The 19,461-nt window shown below is 48.6% G+C and overlaps 2 protein-coding genes across 2 annotated transcripts in view; one reads left to right on the top strand and one right to left on the bottom strand.

The window, feature by feature from the left end:
* The first annotated feature begins 356 nt into the window (after positions 1-356).
* On the top strand, positions 357-6,157 carry LOC131208088 (ADP-ribosylation factor-like protein 5B). The gene is made up of 6 exons (XM_058200738.1): positions 357-838; positions 3,784-3,899; positions 4,144-4,236; positions 4,369-4,494; positions 4,733-4,842; positions 4,921-6,157. The coding sequence occupies exons 1-6, from the start codon at positions 793-795 to the stop codon at positions 4,967-4,969; spliced, it is 540 nt and encodes a 179-aa protein (XP_058056721.1). The 5' UTR covers positions 357-792; the 3' UTR covers positions 4,970-6,157.
* A 2,727-nt stretch (positions 6,158-8,884) lies between these two features.
* Positions 8,885-19,461, bottom strand: part of LOC131205280 (uncharacterized) — a 47,323-nt gene continuing 36,746 nt past the window's right edge. Inside the window, exons 6-10 of the mRNA XM_058197313.1 lie at positions 11,813-12,032; positions 11,455-11,746; positions 11,252-11,371; positions 10,083-10,428; positions 8,885-10,019 (exon numbers count right to left, since the gene is read on the bottom strand). Coding sequence (XP_058053296.1) covers positions 8,885-10,019; positions 10,083-10,428; positions 11,252-11,371; positions 11,455-11,746; positions 11,813-12,032 — 2,113 coding nt within the window. The remainder of the gene's footprint in view (positions 10,020-10,082; positions 10,429-11,251; positions 11,372-11,454; positions 11,747-11,812; positions 12,033-19,461) is intronic.

The raw sequence follows: 19,461 nt of genomic DNA, 5'->3' as shown, positions 1-19,461 counted from the left end.
CTGCAAGTTCTGCTAATTTCTAATTAATGCTGTTGCCCCACGGAGATCTCGTCCGGTGAGTTATCCGCAGCGTTCGGTGTGCTCCGTTTTCGTCCTTCGCAACTCGACACAGTTTTCGTCATCGTCGTCGTGGTCGTAACGTAACAAGGCCTCCGCACGCGCGCTCGTTGGCCCCAATTGTGCTGTTTATCACTGTGATAATCGTCGGCCCCACTGATTCCTGCGAGTGAGCCGTGTTACGAGCAGCCTTCGAGAGGCCCCGTTACGGGAGAGCAGCTGTTTAAAGGTCGTTCGTCGACGGAACATCCGAATCCGGCGTGTCACCGCAATCCTTTGTCCCCTCCGCCCCGTCGTAACGAGTGGACGACGGGGAAGGAAGGCCCACGCAGAGGCGCAAGTAAACAATAATTAGAGTGAAAATCATCAACTCCAAAAGGCGGCCGCAGTGAATCGCGAAACACTTTCGCTCGTCCGCGGCCGAAAGGAAAGCGACCGACTCCGGATTGTTGCTGTGTGCTGCGTGTCTGTTTGTGTGCGAAGAAAAGTGCACGTGTGAAGTGATGGAATCCATTGTAAGGATTCCGCTGGGCAAAGCAAAGATGGCCCCAGGAGACCTGGTCCGCAGGTGAAGCGCTTCCGGTTGTGTCAAGAGTGAGAAAGAGTGAGAGAGCGTGAGAAAAGACACAGAATCCTGTCGGAGCCTGCTGCGTGTTGATTGGAAGCGTTGAGTGTTTACACAACTGTCATCCAGCCCAGCTCCAGTTCCGCTCTCGTGTCCTGGTGGTGGCCATCATGGGGCTGCTGTTTGCGAAAATTTGGAGCCTCTTCGGCAACGAAGGTAAGAGCGGCAACAGGGAAGTTCATTGGCCCACATTCGACCACAGCTGGTAGGAGGTTATGCACCCAACCCCCTTATGCTGCTCGCACCTCACCCAACGCCAGCAGCGAAAGGTCTTCGATCTCGATCACGGTCGCGGCGGGCTCAGCGTGGCTCACCTTTGTGGCCTCGCTCCGTAGATTCAGTTTATTCATTGTAGTAATGCGGTTATCAGCCAGGATGGGGTGGCCCGCTTGTTTGTGCCTCGCGCCATTATCAACGAGTAAACGAGTGGAACCGTGATCTCCCCACGAGCCTGCAGGGCCACTGTTTGCTGTCCGCTCGCTAGGAGATGAAATCTACAAATTCTTTCCGAAAAAGCAATGCAGCAGAAGCTCCGATTCGATTCCACGATAAGAGGAACGTTAAATATTGAAACATCTATTTCTCCACTTGACGCACACCTCTACAGAGCCCGGAGAGCGCGGCCAGCGACGGACTACTTTGATTGCACTAAAGTAGACCCCCATTAGTTTCAATGTGCCGCTGACTAACCAACACCACGGCGTCGATGACGGGCAGACCGCTAGAGGCATTAGTCTGGTCGGTTGCCAAATAACAGACAGCGATCAACAACAACCCACCGGTCCGATCAACAGGTTTCAGCTACCACCCGATGACGCGTCTACCATGACGATCATACCCCTTCCGATTTGGCTCTAATCACCTCTCTCTTTCTCTTTCTCTCTGCGTCTTACACACCCCAGCGGAGGCACCCAAGAGGAGGTCCCAAAATGCAAACAAACTTTTACACATTTTTCGAAGGTCAATGCGCGCCCGCATTAGAAAGTGAAACCCCGATTCCGGTTGCTGCAACCGATGATTACCTCGATGGCTGTGTGCATGGACTGGCCATCTTAGAAGTCGTTTGCCTTGTTTGCCTCCGGTTTAGGTGGGTCGGGCGAGAGACCCCCCAAGGGAAGCAATCGCGTCCGAAACGTGATTGGTCGCGGGAAAACAACAGTCAGCTGTGACGGGTAAAGGTCACATTCGCGGAACTGATCCTGCGCTCAGAGCCACGTGCCGGGGTCCCGTTTAGGTGTCCCTTGTGTCGGCAGCCGTTTTTTAAGAATTGCGTAAAAACCATGTTGATTAACTATGTTGCTTAGCTATGTTTGCAACCGTTAGGCGAGCTAAGAGCTATAGGAAATTCATATTTCGTTGTTTAAAGTCAGTCTCAAAAACAAAACAAAGTACTCAAAGTACTCAAAGTACTACTTAAACTCGTATTAAGAGCGAGCTACTTTCACCGACCAAGTCCCCCCCGACTGTGCGCTCATTTAAATCCCGGACCGTTCGGCGGTGTCTGTGCTCTGTGTCTTAACCTAAATAACTTCAACTAACTGTCACACGATTCTGCACGGTCCCCGATGGTGGTGGTGGTGGTGCGCCCTCCAGGCAGCGGAACGGTGCGCGAAACTTTCGTTTGCGACCCGTGTGACCACCGTGTGGTTGGCAAGGAACTACGTCGGCTGCACGTGTGGCGGGCAAGCGAAAAGTTTGTCGTGGGGAGTCTTTTGCCCTCGCCCGGGGAGACCCACATCCGAAGCCGTACTAGTTGCAGCCCATAAGAGGTGAGGAACTGCCTTTGTGTTTGAAGGCGAACGAACCCTCCACCCCGCTGGCTGGTTGGTGGATGGCACGAGGAGCGCGTTCCCTCCCCCAAATGGAGGTACGATTGTGAGCAACCTTGTCCCCCACGCGGTGCGTTAAACCTACCGAAAGGGTGCCCTCTTGGCTTCGCATTAACCTAATAAGTTCGGTTCTGATCCGTATCGTAGTTCAGCGATTCTTAACCGTGCTGGTCGACGATCGACTGCATAAAGGATCAGTCAAGTTTCAATTAACAGTTAACGTTTCATTCAATTGATCAAGGTTAAGTCTAAGTCTTAAAAATACTTATGTCTTGGCAACATAGTTCGTGTACGGCTCAAACCCACCCTGGGAACCACTGCCACTGAACGGGGTCCGCCTCCGTATCGTCCGTATGGCGTAATGTCGCGCACGGCTAAGTACCAACCAACCGACCGGACAAAGAGGACCTGACAAGGGAAGGTGGCCACCGCGGCCCGAGTTAGCCGTGTGGTATGCGAGGCGAGGGTGTTACAGACATTCCTGCGCAAAAGCCACGCTACGGTCATGCGTGAGATAATCTACCAATCAGTGCGGGCACGATCGGGTCGGATAATGTCACGGTCGATCGACCATTAGGCACGATGCTTCGGCGATGCTCTGATCATCGACCCCTCGGTTTTTGATACACATACACATATTTTCTAAATTGTTGTCGCCCCACGCACCGGTGTGGGAAGCTCTCGGATTCGGGGCTCGGTCGGCAGTGACCGGCGTATTTTCTGCTTTAATTGACAATTACGGAACCGACGGGCCTAAACGTGTCCCGGGTTCACTTGTGGCCCTCGCCCGGGGGCGGTAATGTTACAGCCCACCCTTGTGGGCCCTTTCGCCGTGAGGTTGTTAGCGACGAGGGGACCGATTTGAGGCACTGATAGTGGTGTAACGCCAAAAATGCCCGGTGGTTGTAGCCCGTGACAAAGGCCAACAAAAAATGCCGCAGGCCAGCAATTATAGTTTGTTTAATCACACTCTCTGCTATTTGGGCGACACTGATCGCTGTTTGTGGGCCACATTGATTCACTGATCGTCAAGCGTAATATTACCGTACTGTTAGCCAACCGTGAACCGTGGTCTTCGTTTGATGTTTAAATTCCCCGTTGTAATCGTAATTTAGGCCAACGTTTAATATGTAATACGCCACGCAAGAACGTTTCTGAAGCTAGATTTCCGATCAGCGATCTCTTTGCGAAACATGATCCACCTCAAAAAACAGTTTTGGGTGTACTGACAATAAATTTGCTAATATTTATTTGCTTTCTGTTCCGTTTTAGAACACAAACTCGTCATGGTGGGACTGGACAACGCCGGCAAGACGACCATTCTGTACCAGTTTCTGATGAACGAAGTGGTTCACACGAGCCCAACGATCGGATCGAACGTGGAAGAGGTACGCACCCAGTTTACAAAAACCCTTCGATCGGAACGCGGTCGCAAAGTAAACATCAACTTCCGAAAGTGCGACCGGAGGCAAAAGTTGTAGTCGTCGAAGCGGCTAGTGGCCACTTCATAAGCCGCTTACCGATGACGGCTGTCCATTTGCCTGGTTTCTCATTCATTCGCCGTGGCCCGTATTTTCGTACCGTAACTTATGAGTCACAACTGTTTGTTTGTTCTTTTACCGCGCCTCGCAGATCGTGTGGAAGAATATTCACTTTCTGGTGTGGGACCTCGGCGGGCAGCAGAGCTTACGGGCCGCGTGGAGCACCTACTACACAAACACAGAGGTAGGCGTTTGCGTACGTGCTGGACACCGCCCGGACCTGGGCTAACGATAGCACAGCCGCTTGTGGCACTCGCGTGACACACGTGATCGTCTTGGAGGATTTGACCGCATTTGTTTTCGTGTTCTTCTTCAGTTCATCATCATGGTTATAGACTCGACCGATCGCGAGCGGTTAGCGGTGACACGTGAGGAATTGTACAAAATGTTGCAGCATGAAGACTTAACGAAGGCCAGTTTGCTGGTGTACGCGAACAAGCAGGTATGTATAGAAATTTCGGGTACTGTGAACCGTTCGTGTGGCTGGCAGGGATTGTGCGTACATTAATTTCAATTTAAGCCCCATGACGCACTAATCCGTACCAATTACTTCAAAAGGTCGTACCGGTAGGGCGGTTTACGAACACTAACTTGGTTCATCTTCCGAATCCCGAATGGCGTTTGGGCCACCTAGCCGAAGCTTTGCAATAAAACTTGCCCCTTTCTGACCTTCCCCACAGGATCTAAAAGACTCGATGAGTGCGGCTGAAATTTCCAAACAATTAGACCTGACCTCCATCAAGAAGCACCAGTGGCATATACAGTCCTGCTGCGCACTGACCGGCGAAGGGTGAGTACCACTTCCGGGCGGCCCAAACGACCGAATGAGGATTTTTGTAATTATATCCCCATTCACCCCCTTCGGCAGGCTGTACCAAGGGCTGGAGTGGATAGCTCAGCGGATCAAGAAGAAATGACACCGGCAGGAGTAAACCTATTCGTGTAACCCCGTTTAACCGGGCGAATCCTTCCCTTCCCTTTCGACGACGAGGCGCCCGAAAGCACTGAGAAACGGATTCGGCCACCTAACACACTCACCCATTACTCAAGCAAGCTCCTTTCTTCCCCCCTAATTACGAGAACGCATTCGAGCCAAACGTACGGGTGGATGCGCTGACCCAGACCGACGGTGTTTACTATGGACGGGCGGAGTAAGAGAGTTGCCAAAGCAGAGGGCACGCGAGCGTTGGTCAGCACAGGTACAGGAAGTAAGATAGTGCGTTTAATTAAACTCAAACTCTAGGATAAGCAGGGGAACACAGTCATCCGAACCGAAGCCGAACTGAAATTAAGGTCTTTTGGGAATGTCTGGCGTTTGCCGAGGAGGGGCGAGTAAACGAGTCAGGTGTATGAATGGTACTGTTGTATGAATGAGGTAGATTAAACGTAATCGTTATTAAACAACTCCTCCACGTCAAAACACTGTACAGACACGAGGCCGGAAGACGCAGATTGTTGACGCCGACGACGCTTTTTACGGTTAACTCAATCGCAAACCAAACCCCGTGCCGTGCGCCCAAGCGGCTCAAGTGTTCCTCCAAATACGTCCCGTGCAGGAAGTGGGCAAGAAGCAGTAACAAGCCCATGAGAAAGATGGTGCAAATCGCATACATTTGTGAGGTTCCAAATCAGATCTGCAAACGGGACGTTTAAACGCCATGCGGGTGATGACGCGCATTACGGGAACTGGGGACCGATCTTGCTGGATGCAGTTTGCATTTTTCTCCTGTTTTTTAGCAATCAGCAGAAGACCAGCTCTTTAAATCAAACACAACTAAACATCTAAACGCTATGTTATAGATTAATTTTTATGTTAAACTCTTCGTTTATTAACCGGATAGAAGAGAGGGGCGCAACTGGGCAAGGAACTGACGCTGGGCACAGGATACTATATACTGTAAATTGTGTGTTTATGTCTGGCGGGAGTTGAAGAAAAATGTTCGAAGAATGATGAACCTATTCGTCTTGTGAATGTTGCGATGTTAGGAGCGATAGGTGACCATGGACGGAATGGTTGAGTTAAGGCAGAAAGACAATGTAAAGAAATGAATGAACGAACGTGACAGAAGGTATACTTACGACAATGTTAGTTAAATAAAATGAAATGAAAGTAATATATAAAAATTCATCAACTCAGACCCTTTATGTATCTTTTACTAATATCTTTCGTAAGATATTCTTTACCAACGCCGATGTGGTTTAAAAGTTGTAGATAAAGGCGTTCTCGTACGTTTCGGAAGTGTTTTAAATAAACGAAAGAAATAGGGCCCAAGCATCAAACGGCCACTTTGAACGGAAGGCGTTTTCTGCATAGCACTGTGTTTGAAATATTTCAAGGTGCGTTCATCTGGGAAATATTTCACATTCGAATCAGCATTAAATATTTCACCCTCAAACCGTTACATCACGAAAACGCTCTGCAAACACGGGGAAAACCTCGAATATCCCAAAACAGTGCTGGGTAATCGGATAACATAACGTTTTTTAAATGAAATAACCAACTAAAGATGAATAACGACACCGTTGTTGGTAGTATTTTCATGTTACCAGCGTTCAACCGCTATGACGAACCGTTTTACTTTATTGACCGTAGACCAACAGCACCCCAATCTTCATCATGGCCATCATCTTTCTGTCGTGGTGTGACTCAATTCCCCGTTGCAACACAAATACTCTGGCTCGGCCTCAGAGCTCTTCGGCCCCGGGGTTTCGTGTAGGGGAATGTGTGCTTATCGTGCAATATCTTCGTATCTTCGCGAAATATTTACAGCAAAGGTTCATCGAGAGAATCGTGAATTTCCTAACGTTCCTAACCGTATCGGGGCGAGTAACTCACGGCTCCCCCGCCGTTAGCCTTACACCGCCCCCTACACGTACTTAGCACCGTTACGCTTCGTTTCGCAGAATTGTCTTAGTGTGTGCACCTAATGTCGAGGTTTGGGATTTTATTTGCTAGATAATGGGCTGTAATGTACATCATTGCCATTCGGGGTAGAAGCTTACCGGGAGTGTAACGAACGAGAGCGCAGGAGAGAGTGGTCCTAAATTCCTTCCCGGGGACACTAGAACGAACTTTGCGTGCGCGACTCTGGCGGGGAAAATGGAAAGCAAGTTTCAAAAGCAAATCCATCGTGATCGTTCCTTAAATTACAATGTTTTAATGTCTCCATAAATTAAGTCAGATGAGAGAAGCGACCGGGACGCTCAGCTCGTATTCACTACGTTATCCATCTGCTTTTTACATTCTATAGTACAATCGTTGCCTTCCGGACTTTGCCTTCCGGTCCAATCAGTCCAATTCTTCATATCCACAATCGATGCCGGTTTCCCTTTTTGCCTGGTGTCTGGAATGCCGAAATCAGGAAGTTGGCCACTACGACACGGTGCTCACAACCATTCAGGGGGGTTCTATTGCGTTCCTTGCCCATCCTCTCACTCAGTACAATGATACGGTTCAATTTGAGCAAACAATCGTAGTTGGAAGAGCAGGTTGGGACAGCAAGGCGAATTACGGACAGGACACGGGAACATTACACGTACACACGTACTTAGAATACTTTTTACACATGGGGGCTTTTGAGTTTCAGTTTCAACGGTCCTCACGGTGTTTCGGTAATATCGTTCCACTTCTCTAACCACCGTGTCCATTTTAGTTCGGCACTTCCTGACCATTCGGTTGGCGGGGCAGTGTGCTCGCCTTTTTCATTTGTTGTTTGCTTCGTTTATGTTTTACTTACTTTTGTCACTTAACTACTGAGAATCACATTATCATTTGACGATTTGAGAAAGGGATTTGCATGTTTTGTTTTTTAGTTTTGGATTGTGTGTGTTGGTGTGTTTTATAGGTTTATCTCTTCTTTGTGTGGATTTAGTTTGCTGCAGTTGTTGTGGTATCCTGCTATATTAGGTGTTAGGTATAACTTGCTTCTACGTGTTACCGATTTTGTTTGGATTTTGGTGTGAACTTAACACTTCAAGGATTTATTAGAAAATCATAGTTTACTTTCCGTTCGACTTTTGTAGTTTATCCTTTTTTCAATAATTCTCTTAAACAAATGTAACTTCATTAACCCTCTTTCCATGTCGTAAAATAGATAATTGATAAATAATTTCAGAAAACATCTTTACACTCTACACCGTTACCATTGTTCTGTTGCTTGCATCTAAGGTATGTTTACTGTACAGGCTAAGTGATGATTGAAGCTAACCAAACTACATAACATCCGTTTGCGCGGGAGGAACTAAGCTTCTGCTTCACACACCGGACACCATAAGCCGGACCAATACTTCGTTGCAGTAACATCGTACACGATTGAACTCTATTTACACCGCCTAGCTTGGCGCCATCAGACCATCACCAAAGTGTTTGTGTTCTCGAATTTTCCACCTTCCAATCCTTCCCAATTCACAGTCATGCTCCGTTTCGATCAACCAACCAATCACACTCCATTCACAACCATATTAGTTACTAGTAATTTCGCAAATGTACAACCACATCCAATCCCGAAGCAGCCGACCGAACCAAGTGGTCTCCCTGCGTCGGCTGTTTATTGTTTAAAACACCAAAACCACTGCTGCTGTTGCTGATTGTCTGAATTAAAACTCAATCAACTCGATTTCGTTGGCTTCGCCTCTCTCCCGATCGCAGTTTTGGTGTGGACTTACCATCATGCTCATCGGCATATTCCGTCGCTTCGTCGGTTAGTCCCTATCGCTAAAAACAGTGTCGCTCAGCAGTGACTGGTGCTGCCGGTGTTGCTGCTGGCGTTGAACGCGAAGTAGTAGAAGTCCTGCGACTTCGGCATGGGCTACACCGAAGTCTCCAGCTCCTGTCAACAGAAGCTGTCCTTGGTCGGGTCCAGGTAGAGGGGCGTCAACGGGTGCCCCAGGGACGACGACGTGGACAGGTGGTGCGGATTGGCGGCGTGCGGGTAGCCACCGTACGGACCCCGACCACCCGGTCCGGGACCTCCCGGCCCGTCCAGGTGATGGCCCGTCCCGTGCTGTAGGTGGTGGTGGTGCTTCTTCTCGACCCGCTTCCGCCGGGCACAGGCCGTCAAGCCGGCGGCCAGCGAGAGGACCAGGGTTAGGGTGGCCGCCGCCAGTCCGACGTGCAGCGGAGATAGCGGCAACCGGAGGTCACACTCGGCCGGACTTTCGTCCTGACCGGAGGGACAGTGCGCCCGCCCGTCACACCACAGCTCGGCCGGGATGCAAGCCTGCAGCTCCTGGCACTTGTGCGGACAGTCGTGCCCGGGGAAGATCTCCATCCACGAGAACTTGTAGTCGACCGTCTCGAGTGGTGGCCGCCGTGAGCTGCGAAACTCCACGATCAGGCTGCGGGCGACCTCGACAGCACTGAATTCGTGGGCCCGGTCCCAGCCATCGGAGAATGCGACCACGTCCGGGCCGGATGGGCAGAGGTCTCGTGAGCCACGCGGATTGTTCGTCGAGTAAACGGTGATTCGGGCATCGGTCGGGCACGGCGGGGCTGACTGGAGCAACGGCGGCATCCAGAAACCCTTCATCTTCAGCACCAGATAGCTGCCGGGGGTTTCGGGCTCGAGCAGCCACGGTTGGATTAGGGCCGGGCAGGGAGTTGGCCGGAGGTAGGCGTCTCCGCTGCGGCCCCGCAATCGCCGCTCGTCCCAGTCCGTCTCGCAGCCATCGCGCGCAAACTCGTACCGACCCTCGAAGTAGAAGTCGCGAAAATCCTGATCGACCTCCATCTGGAGCGTGGTGAACTTCACCTCGACGATGCTGGCCGCCAGGGGCGCCAGTGTGATCGAACCGGACACGTCCGAGCAGAGGCAGTCCCGCGGGAGCGGTGGCACATCCGTCCAGGGCATCTCGCTGATGCGCAGGTCCGAAACGGGACCTCCGTGGTGGTTGCAGTGCCACCTTCCCGACCGGTTCTGCATGTTCTGGCACGATCGGCCACCAAACCGAGCCCGAGTGATCGTTAGCCTACAAAGAGAAGCGGTCTGGATTAAGTTCAAGTCTATCGGACGAACCTCATCATACACTCACCTGACACTCTCGCCCGGGCTCGCCTCGAAGCGGATAATGCAGGACACGTTGGGGGAGCCTCCGCGGCCGTACATGAACACGTTCGATGGCGACCGGAAGATGCCGCGCGAGGCGGACGACGAGCGGAACACGCGGTCACAGGACTTCGGGTGGAACTGCACAAGGGCGGCCGGTTCGGGCATGGCCGAGGGAGCCACCAGCGGTTCGAGGGGAGCCCCACCGAGGGAGTTGTCCACGAATTCATAGCGTAGCTTGAAGGCCGAAGCTGGACCGTACAGGCGAGCCGTTCCGATCGGGCTGGGCCGATATTCGATCGTTAGGTCCGAGCCGGTCGACAGGTAGCTCTCTGCAATAGGGACGAAGTAAGTGCGTTACCATCAATTAGCTTTGGTTATTATTAGCTGAAGAGCGGTTACATATAGGCAATCGTAAGGATAGTAAATAAAGAATCAAGAAATACCAGGCTGTTCAATAAGTTTCGGGCTTCGACAAAGCAAACACAGTTTTATGGTTTGCAATATGCAGTATAGTCTTCCAGAACATCAATACACTTATTCCAACGAGTCTTGAATCTGGACTCAGGAATCTGAAATGAGAATCTCGAAAGGCTGCAAAATATGACCTCATCATTGGAAGAGCAACGCTTTCCACGCATGATTTTTTTAAGGTCTGGAAACATATGGAAGTCACTGGGGGTCAAATCTGGTAAATACGGTACATGCTCCAACAATTTGAACTTTAATTCGTGGTTTTTTGCCATCTTGTAAATGCTCTTGTGACACGCTGCATTGAAAAAAATAATTTTTGTCTTCTGCAAACTGGATCTTCAAGAATTTTCTCCTTCAGTTGGTCTAAAAGGTGACAATAATATTCAGAATTTACTTTTAATTTCTTTCAGTCACTCGACGATTTTCCAATACGATATGCTGTATTTTTCGTACGATTTCAGGAGTTGTGTTTGGTTTTGGGCGTCTTTGACTTTGAGGCTTGTACGACCACTTTTAAATTCAGAAACCTTCCTTTCAATGTACTAATTGCAAGCGAAGAGTCCTTATATATCTTCAACATTCGATCATAAATTTCCTTTGCTATTAAACTATTCCAAAAACATATGGAACAGCCTGGTAATACATTTGGGTATTGATTTAGAGAGCCTCCCGAATGCTTACCTTGGGTCGAACAGGGCCGGCTGCCCTTCGCGACCAGCGATCGCGAGCAAAGCCGTGGTACCTCCTCACGGCAGATCTGCTCGATCAGGCTGGCGTTGCGCTGATAGTCCGGCGGCGTGCCTAGAAATACTACAATCATCATCCAGACCTTCTCCCGACGCCATCCAGACAGGCTGACCTGCCCCATTTCACTCTCCACTTACCGTACGGACGCGACGTGACCGACCATCGACCGTCCCAGATGCGCAGCTGGGTGACGCACTCCGATTGCGACTCGAACCCGGTCGGATCGATCGCCGAATGGTACTTGATGAACGAGACCCACACGGTTTCGTGGCGCCGGCCCTGGAAGTGGTACAGACACGAGCTCTCGGGCGGTAGCGTGTGCTGGGGGCTCTCCAGCTCGCCCGTCTGACTCTCGAAGGCGCTGATGATGAACTCACAGCGGCCCGGCTGACGTATATAAGATTGCGAGTTGGCGTTCACGTACAGTACCTACGGAAAATTGGAGTCCAGTGTGACAGATCTCCCGCCAAGTCCAGTTGGGCGCGCCAGACTTACGTGGACTTCCAGCTCGAAGCCGGGCAGAAAGGTGACGGGGTTCGGATGGAACGGTACATCGAACGGGGACGTGTGGAACTCGACACGCATTTCGGGACCACTGGATACGATATCCGGCAGGACATCGCCACCGCAGATCCTCCCGATGGCCGGGGCCTCCGCCGAGCCACCGTCGTAGATGCTGAGGTAATCCTGCGCTTCATCGCACTGCTCCCAGCTCCTGCGGACGGAACGGACAGGCAATACGCTTAAATCGACGGATCTACAAAATGTCGGTCGGTTATCTTGTATCTTTGGCCTAATCGTGACACTTTCACCCAGAAGTGGCACCCCGCTTATGTTTATGCCCTGTTTCCGAACCAATTCATTTCGCTAAGGTACGAGGTAATGGTGATCAAACTGCTGTAAAGCGAACCCAGCCGCAGGGGCCCCGGAGCAACAACGAAAAGAACAACAACCCCCAAAACGGCCCAGCCGAGTGTCGGTTTTCGGAAAACATCGATAAAAAAGGTTGTTTGTTTTTCGCCCACCGCCCTGTGTGTGCGGCGCTTGGTTGTTATTCTTCAAAAGGTCCAAAAGTGATGCCTTCCCTTAACTTTATTACCCTGCTTTAGATCGCCCGTAGAGTTGACCGTAAAAATTTACGATAAAAACCTATTAGAGTTAAGCACCGACCATCGACCATCGACACGGCATTAGCGGGGCTGGGGCCTCGGGTGGCACGAAAGGTGTGTAAATCAATCCCGTATCGTGCGTCACGCGAACCACTTGGCTAATCCACGTTGGGCTCCTCCGGTGCTCGCAATAAACCTTCCTCTTCGACACCTCTTGCGGCTGGAGACGGTTCCTGCCCCGAAGCCAGAATGTCGTTTGGGCTGCGTTTTTCGAACTGTGGATTAGCCCCGGGGCCCGAGGGCACACCCGTGTGGGGCAACCCTTAATCTGTGAAACTTGCACTCGATGCGTGCTCATTGCTGGGTGACCGCCCCGGGGAAAATGGTCATCACCTTTGGTAAGATTGATAATTACATTAGCGTACCGTAAAGGGTTTCACCGTGTGGCAGGCTACCGATTGGCCACTGTTAGCGATAATTTAGTAGTAAAAGATGGTAAATGGTGGGCAATGAAACGAATAATGGCTGAATTATAGCTTTAACGCCTATAGAAACTTCATTGATAGGTAATTTAATAAAGGAAATAACAACCTAGCTTGTTCAATAAAAGGTACAATAAAAAACCTATATTATAAAATAAATAAGTTATAATATAATAAGTTGCCAACAATAAATATAATAAATAAAAATGAAACAACAAACAACTTCTGTATTGTACAATCTACTTTGTGTCTACCAAGAAAGACTAAAATAAAATGAAAACAAAAACATTCTTTAATTTATTCAGCTTAAGTACATCGTGATAAATAATTTTATTAGGAGTAGAAAAACTAGATCATTGCACACATTTGCTATTAAAGATTATTGAAACTAAGCACTTTGCAGACAATAATTCACAATTGAAAATGCATAGTAATTCGAGATGCAAAAACAAGGAGCTATTTCAAACACTATAAAAGAAAGAAATTAAAAACAAATAAAGAATTACACGATAATTATCAGCAAAACAGTAGAGTGATCATTTCGAAAGCGAAAAGTGTCATGGCATTAATAATTTAACTCTCAATGTGAAGAAGTAATGAAGGGAATGGAAATATCCACAACAAAGTAGTCAAACTTTAAAATGAAACCCCGTAACAGTGGCACCGTATGCACGAAAAGCAACAAATAAAGAAAAAATTAAAGCACCTAGAAACCTGTCAATAGGAACCGGAATCGGATCATCTGCCACGCCCGCCAATCGCACAAAGAAAGAACGAAAAAACAGATTCTTCCAGAACGATGGCCGCAGATTTCTTTTCTCGCACCCTTTTACACGTTGCATGTTTGATGAACTTTTGGCAATTTCACTCTCCCACAATCTATATCGGTGCCCTAAACCCGTAAAAGTTTGAGTTACGTCCGCGATGCCATCACTTCGACGGCCACAAGAATGTTGCAGTTACTCGCGTCCTTATCTTGACGCTCGGCGTTCTGAAGCCGAAGCTGCGAAGGTACGGCGAATATCGCCCAATTGATTTTCCAATCAAATTATCATGCCACTCCGCCCGGTGGTTGGAAAACTTTCCGGTGTGAGTGTGTGTGAGAGGGGGAAGGAAAGGAAAGCCACCATCACCGTGTGCTCTCTCTCACTCTTTCCGGCGGATTCCAGGCAACGGACTATGTTGCGAAATTCACCTCAAATCCTCAAGCCCAACCAACAGGTTTTCCATAAATCCTTAACTTTTTTCGCTCCACCACCACCGGCATCAGGGGCCACCTCCCGTTGCCGGCGGGGGTCTACCGCAAACCACCGCCATCATTGACGGCATTGTGGCCGACGGGACCGGAACCGGTATGGCCGATTTCACCGAAACTTTTCTGGCCGCGCAGAGTAAGTTTTCCCCCCTGCCCTGTGTGCGATCGCCCGCAGCCCGTCCCCAGCAGGAAAATCGGTTCTCAAATGCCCGGAACCTGCGGGCCGGGGCTCCTTCTTCGGAGGAAGTCCCGATACAACGCAACACGATGATGAACATTCGGAAAATGGGAGCTCCGAGCCGCCTTCCGACTGACTCCAGGATCCGCGGGGCCAATAAGTGCATCGCGGTGCACGTATTGCCTTAAATAATGGAAAATGGGGGAGAACCTCCCGGCCACCCAGGCCAGAGAGCGGCCCCTCCCCGCACCGGGTTCGTCTGGGAGATCCAAACTTTGGCACGAAACTTTAAAGTTGTTCTGCGTCCAATTCACGCCACGCCAATTCCTTTCCTGCAACGGATGATTATGGGGGTGTGGTGGCGGGTGGGTAGGTTGGTGCACAGTCCCTCCCCCGGCGGCGGGTGGTTGGGAGTAATAATTTGAAATAATAATTTACAAGTTTTGCATTGAAAATGGGGTTTTCCCATTTCCCAGGATCCGGCGAATGCACTTCGGGCGAAGCAACAGCCCGTTATTATGGGACAGGGTCGGTGGGGTTGAGAGTGGGGCTGGTGGGGAAGGATAAAAGTACACTTGCCGGCCGATACTTTTTAGATACCGTTGCCCGTCGGTTCGGTTCCGGGCCTCGTAAAATCGATCTACTCGGCCCAGGTGCGCCACGCCGTGCCACGGAATGGAAAGCTGTAAATTTCATTTTCCGAAAACTCCCGATGGCCAATGTGGAGGGGGCCAGCACCACCATCGGACCATATGGAGCGAATGGACGGAGCCCGGAATGGATGAGCATTAGCAACGTTACGATCCATTCCAATATGGCTTATCATTTCCATGAATTTTTAAACGCTTGGTCGGTTTATTTCCGGAGCTCCGAAGAAACTAACACGGAACAGGGCTACAGGATGGGCTATGTTTCTACTTCTCGGACGATAGTTTCGGTTTCTAATCGGCTTAAGTAATTAGTCCAAAAACACCAAAAGCCGTGTTTGTTTTCATTTCGTTCTAAACTCGTCTTTCGGGAAAATTCCGTTCAAATGGAGGGATTCGGTTAGCAAGCTTTCGTGGAGCGTGTGCCGTACTAATGCTTCAGGAATCTTGCGAAACGCCTTTCTTAATGGCTTTCTTTCCTTGAATTGGCTCTCAATGCGCGATAATTAGTAGGAATATAAATATACATAAAAGAACAAGGTTAGCAAGAGCTCAATTAAAAACGAATAACGGTTTGGTAAACTCACCAAACTAAAGACTAAAGACCGCTTGCTTCATAAATTAAAGAACGAATAAACATTTAAATTAGGAATAGAAAGGCAGGATAGGAAAGCAAAAATAAAATGAAAAAGATAGTAGATGCGGCGAGTACCGTCACCAGTGTTGAATCACCAGCGATCATTCTTAGTCGTTGGCTCTATCGGATAAAGATCCCGAATCGTCGTCTTTTCCCGAGTGCTTTTCAAAACTCCCGCGAAATCGCAACCAGATTAATGCAAGATATGTTAAAAAACTTAAATTTTTGAAAACTCAAGAAATTCTATTGTTTGACAAAGATCGCTTCCGTTATGTGCTGATTGGCGAAGACAACTCCTCGTGCAAATCAGTGTTTAGCAGACTATTAAAAAATAATACTGTTACCTTCACATGGTATACGTGATGCAGCATCAAACTAATGAGGTTGATTCTTGTGTACGATGTCTGTCTATATCAAATATCTACTTTTCCGATTCAAAAGAATCTTCATGGCATATGAGAGATCTATGGAGAACACGGTGGTTTCGGCCTCATAAGCGTGATGGTTTAGGCCACAAATTTGCGCCCAAGCAATGGTCTGAATTAAGGAATTAATCATTGATGATGATGGTCCAATACTCAAATCATTGGTAAAAATCGAATGGCAAGAGCTAATAGAAATATGTTGAGGTCCTCACCAACCTGACTAATGGTGATCTGACGAGTGGCCAACACTATTTTCCTCACTCAGTGAAAGAGACCGATTTTCTTAGTCTGTGACCAGCACAATGCGGGAAAATCTATGTCTGCGATTTACCCTGAGCAAAAGTATCCCAAACGACACTTCAGCCACCGTAAGAGTGTTCCGGATGGCTATGAAAAGAGTTTCGGAGCAAAACAAGATGGGACAGCTATCTGCGAAAATATTGGCAGATTGTCCGAGAACTGGGCACCAACAACTTGAGATATGGGGTCTCCGATTACTTGGAACAATAATTCGTAACGACAAAATCACAGACAAGAGGATGGAAAGCAATGCTTAACGAAATACTGACTACAGAACACCCAATGTTCAGTCACTTCCAATTGCATGCACTCAAAAGTGAAACCCAAAACGTACTGCAGCATGGAAGATATGGCCCTAAACATCGGTCGTGGAAGAGACTGCGACAAATTCAATACGCCACAGGCCTTACTAATTGGCAATGACGCTACGCTACACTGTGCCTATTTCAAGTACCCAATAACCGTTTACGTTCACCACAGGCCGTTCCACAAGTCAATACATTATCCAGCATTCAGCCTTCCCGGCATCAGTCCCAGCCAGAGCTGTCCTCAAAAGTAGGATCAACCGTCACCAGCGCGACCACGAAGAGCTTGGCGTCAATTCATTAAAGCGCACCGATCGCAATCGCAACTCACCGGTAACGGACCCATCGGTAATTCGGATTGTAAAATGGCAATATTCAAGCGCTTAAAACCGGAGCCCCGGATGGGCCATCGAAGGAAGGGGTCACCACCAACGGCAGTGCCAGTTTGGTCTCATATTTAATTACAATCGCGTATCGCAGTTCCCATCGCTCTGGTGCTTTGGTCAACCGCAACAACATCTGACGAGCCCGCTGATCGGCGAGAGGCTTGCACCGGATTGCATCGGTTACAAAGAGTGCACAGAGTGCAGAGGGTGCATCAGATTGCAGTGCAAAATGCAAAAATTGAAGCTTGACACAGGTAGGGCGAATGCGCGTGGTGACCTCAAAAGGGGATTTTGTTCGCTTTTGTCTAATTTAGTAACATCAGTAGCGGTCACCACAGGACGATCGAATACAATCAGGGCCACGGATGACGGTATATTGTTGCAAGTTTATGTTCAAGAGAAAGCGCGACACTAAACAGTAGGTCACCTGGGCAAGTTTCATTATGCCGGAGACTTTGCCGGTGAATCTAACCGCTGGTTGGGACTTCAACTATTTTAGAACAATTTAGCACCGTTACCTGAATATTTACTACACTGTGTTGGCTAAATCACGTTGTTGACGCCAATTTGACCTTTTCTGAGTCCAAAATGGTCGATCAAGTCCGGTTTCAACTGATTCTATCTATATTCAAGGGAGGGCATCAAGGTCTGGAAGTGTCAATCAACGATATCGGGCTATTAATTCTTTGATTTTTTGACGTGTAGCTCAACAGGAGATGGTCGTGCTGGTCGTGCCTAGTCTTTAACACTTTCCCGACCCTCTTTGAACATTTTGTACTGCTTATAAACTCTTGTTTCGATTCCCTGAGGTCTCAAAAACGATCAAATCGACCAGCAAGACTAAGGCCATTTTTTCAAAAGGTGTCGGGGTTCCTTATGTTTCATTGGAAATTTAAAAGAAGAACATTCGTAAGAAAATTCGAACTATGTTAATAAGTTAATATGCTAAAAATCCTTCGCAATACACATCATAAACCGCATTCCACGCAGTCTGCCGGCCGAGCCGAACCGTCATAAATAAGCTGCCAGTTTTCGCGCCGTCACAGAAAAAGTGCCGTAATTCATTTGCGGTTCCACCGTTCCAATAAAACACCTCCCATGAGGGACGTGGGCTTTTTATTGGCCCCGATCCATGAGCTGAGCTTTCCCCGCTGCAGCATCAGTGCATCACCAATCAATCCTGCTTCCTGTTACTGGCCCGTGATGACGTGCCGGTTTGCTTTACGTGCCGCGGCCGTGGCGATTATCCTTTCGACCCGCTTCATGTTTCCGCCGACAGATGAACCAGGTTATTACTGCGGGTTGTGCGCCGGTGTTTATCAACCAGTTAACATAATCAAAGCGATCCATCAGAGCGAAGCGGAGAGCTTCTGCGACGCGATCCGTCCCGCGGTGGACCAACAAACCCGACCCCGGACCAAAGGCAGAAAAACAAATCATGCAAAAAATTACATCGTTTCATTTGCGGTTTGTCACAAACATGAAATTAAACACCCGGGACAGATGTATTACGCAAATCCCCTCCCTGTGACGGGTGCAGATGGGAACTTTTTGGCCCCCGTTTGTTTTTTTGGCCTTACCTCGGTTGTGGCCTTTGACCAGGTAATTAATCTTACTTTACTTGATGCGGTGGAAATCTAGAAGAAAATGAAAGCGAGCAGTATTAGGGCATGCTCACGAAGGAGCTTCCCGACTCCAACTCCGGTGGGAAGCATGCGCTCGGTAGGGACAACCGTAAGAACCCCATGCTTCGAGTTTCTTCCTGCTCCTGATGTGGTTTGGGGTTTTTTGTTGTTTTCTCGAACTCAGGAACAGCACGAATATATGGTAAACCTTAGCATGTACTTTTCCGTAAGACGTTATTCAGCTACTTTTTATTCGGGACGGGATAAACTTCAACTGACATTATCGATGCGGTTGGAGTGAAAAAGTATGTTAACGTCTCGCATCAGCATCCCCGCTCTGTTAAATATATATTTGTTAGGTCGAACAGTCGGAAAGTAGTACCAGTTTCCAGTTTATTTTAAGAAATATTACTTCTTCGGGTACTTGTGATACCTTGGAGCATTAGAAGACAGTATCGCAGTCGTTGCTCCTTTACATGCTCATCTATGCTCAATTAGAAGCATCAGTGGCCCACTGTTACCTATTTGTGTCTGTGCGCCATGTTTTGACTATGATCTAATTGAAGCTGTCCGCGACTTGAGATTACATGTTTCTAGCTCTCGCCACTACCATTACGATTTATGTAGTGACAGATGTCTGAAAAACAACAGTAACTGATATTACCAGCGTCGATATCAAAATCATGAGGAAAAACATAATAAAAGTACAAACTTAACCACAATACTCAGCAATCACGAAACGAAACAACATTACTTTCTCACAGAAAACTGGCAAATAAATTGTAATCTTTCACC

This window comes from Anopheles bellator, chromosome 1 (genome assembly GCF_943735745.2).
Source record: "Anopheles bellator chromosome 1, idAnoBellAS_SP24_06.2, whole genome shotgun sequence".
Taxonomy (NCBI): domain Eukaryota; kingdom Metazoa; phylum Arthropoda; class Insecta; order Diptera; family Culicidae; genus Anopheles; species Anopheles bellator.
Note: the sequence above shows the minus strand (reverse complement) of the source record. Positions and strands in the feature narration are given on the sequence as shown.

Bases quoted from the DNA above. Each gene is read 5' to 3' on its own strand.
- LOC131208088 (XM_058200738.1), top strand. From the start codon at position 793: ATGGGGCTGCTGTTTGCGAAAATTTGGAGCCTCTTCGGCAACGAAG. The intron at 839-3,783 runs GTAAGAGCGGCA...GTTCCGTTTTAG, and splicing joins GAGCCTCTTCGGCAACGAAG to AACACAAACTCGTCATGGTG. The intron at 4,495-4,732 runs GTATGTATAGAA...CCTTCCCCACAG, and splicing joins TGGTGTACGCGAACAAGCAG to GATCTAAAAGACTCGATGAG.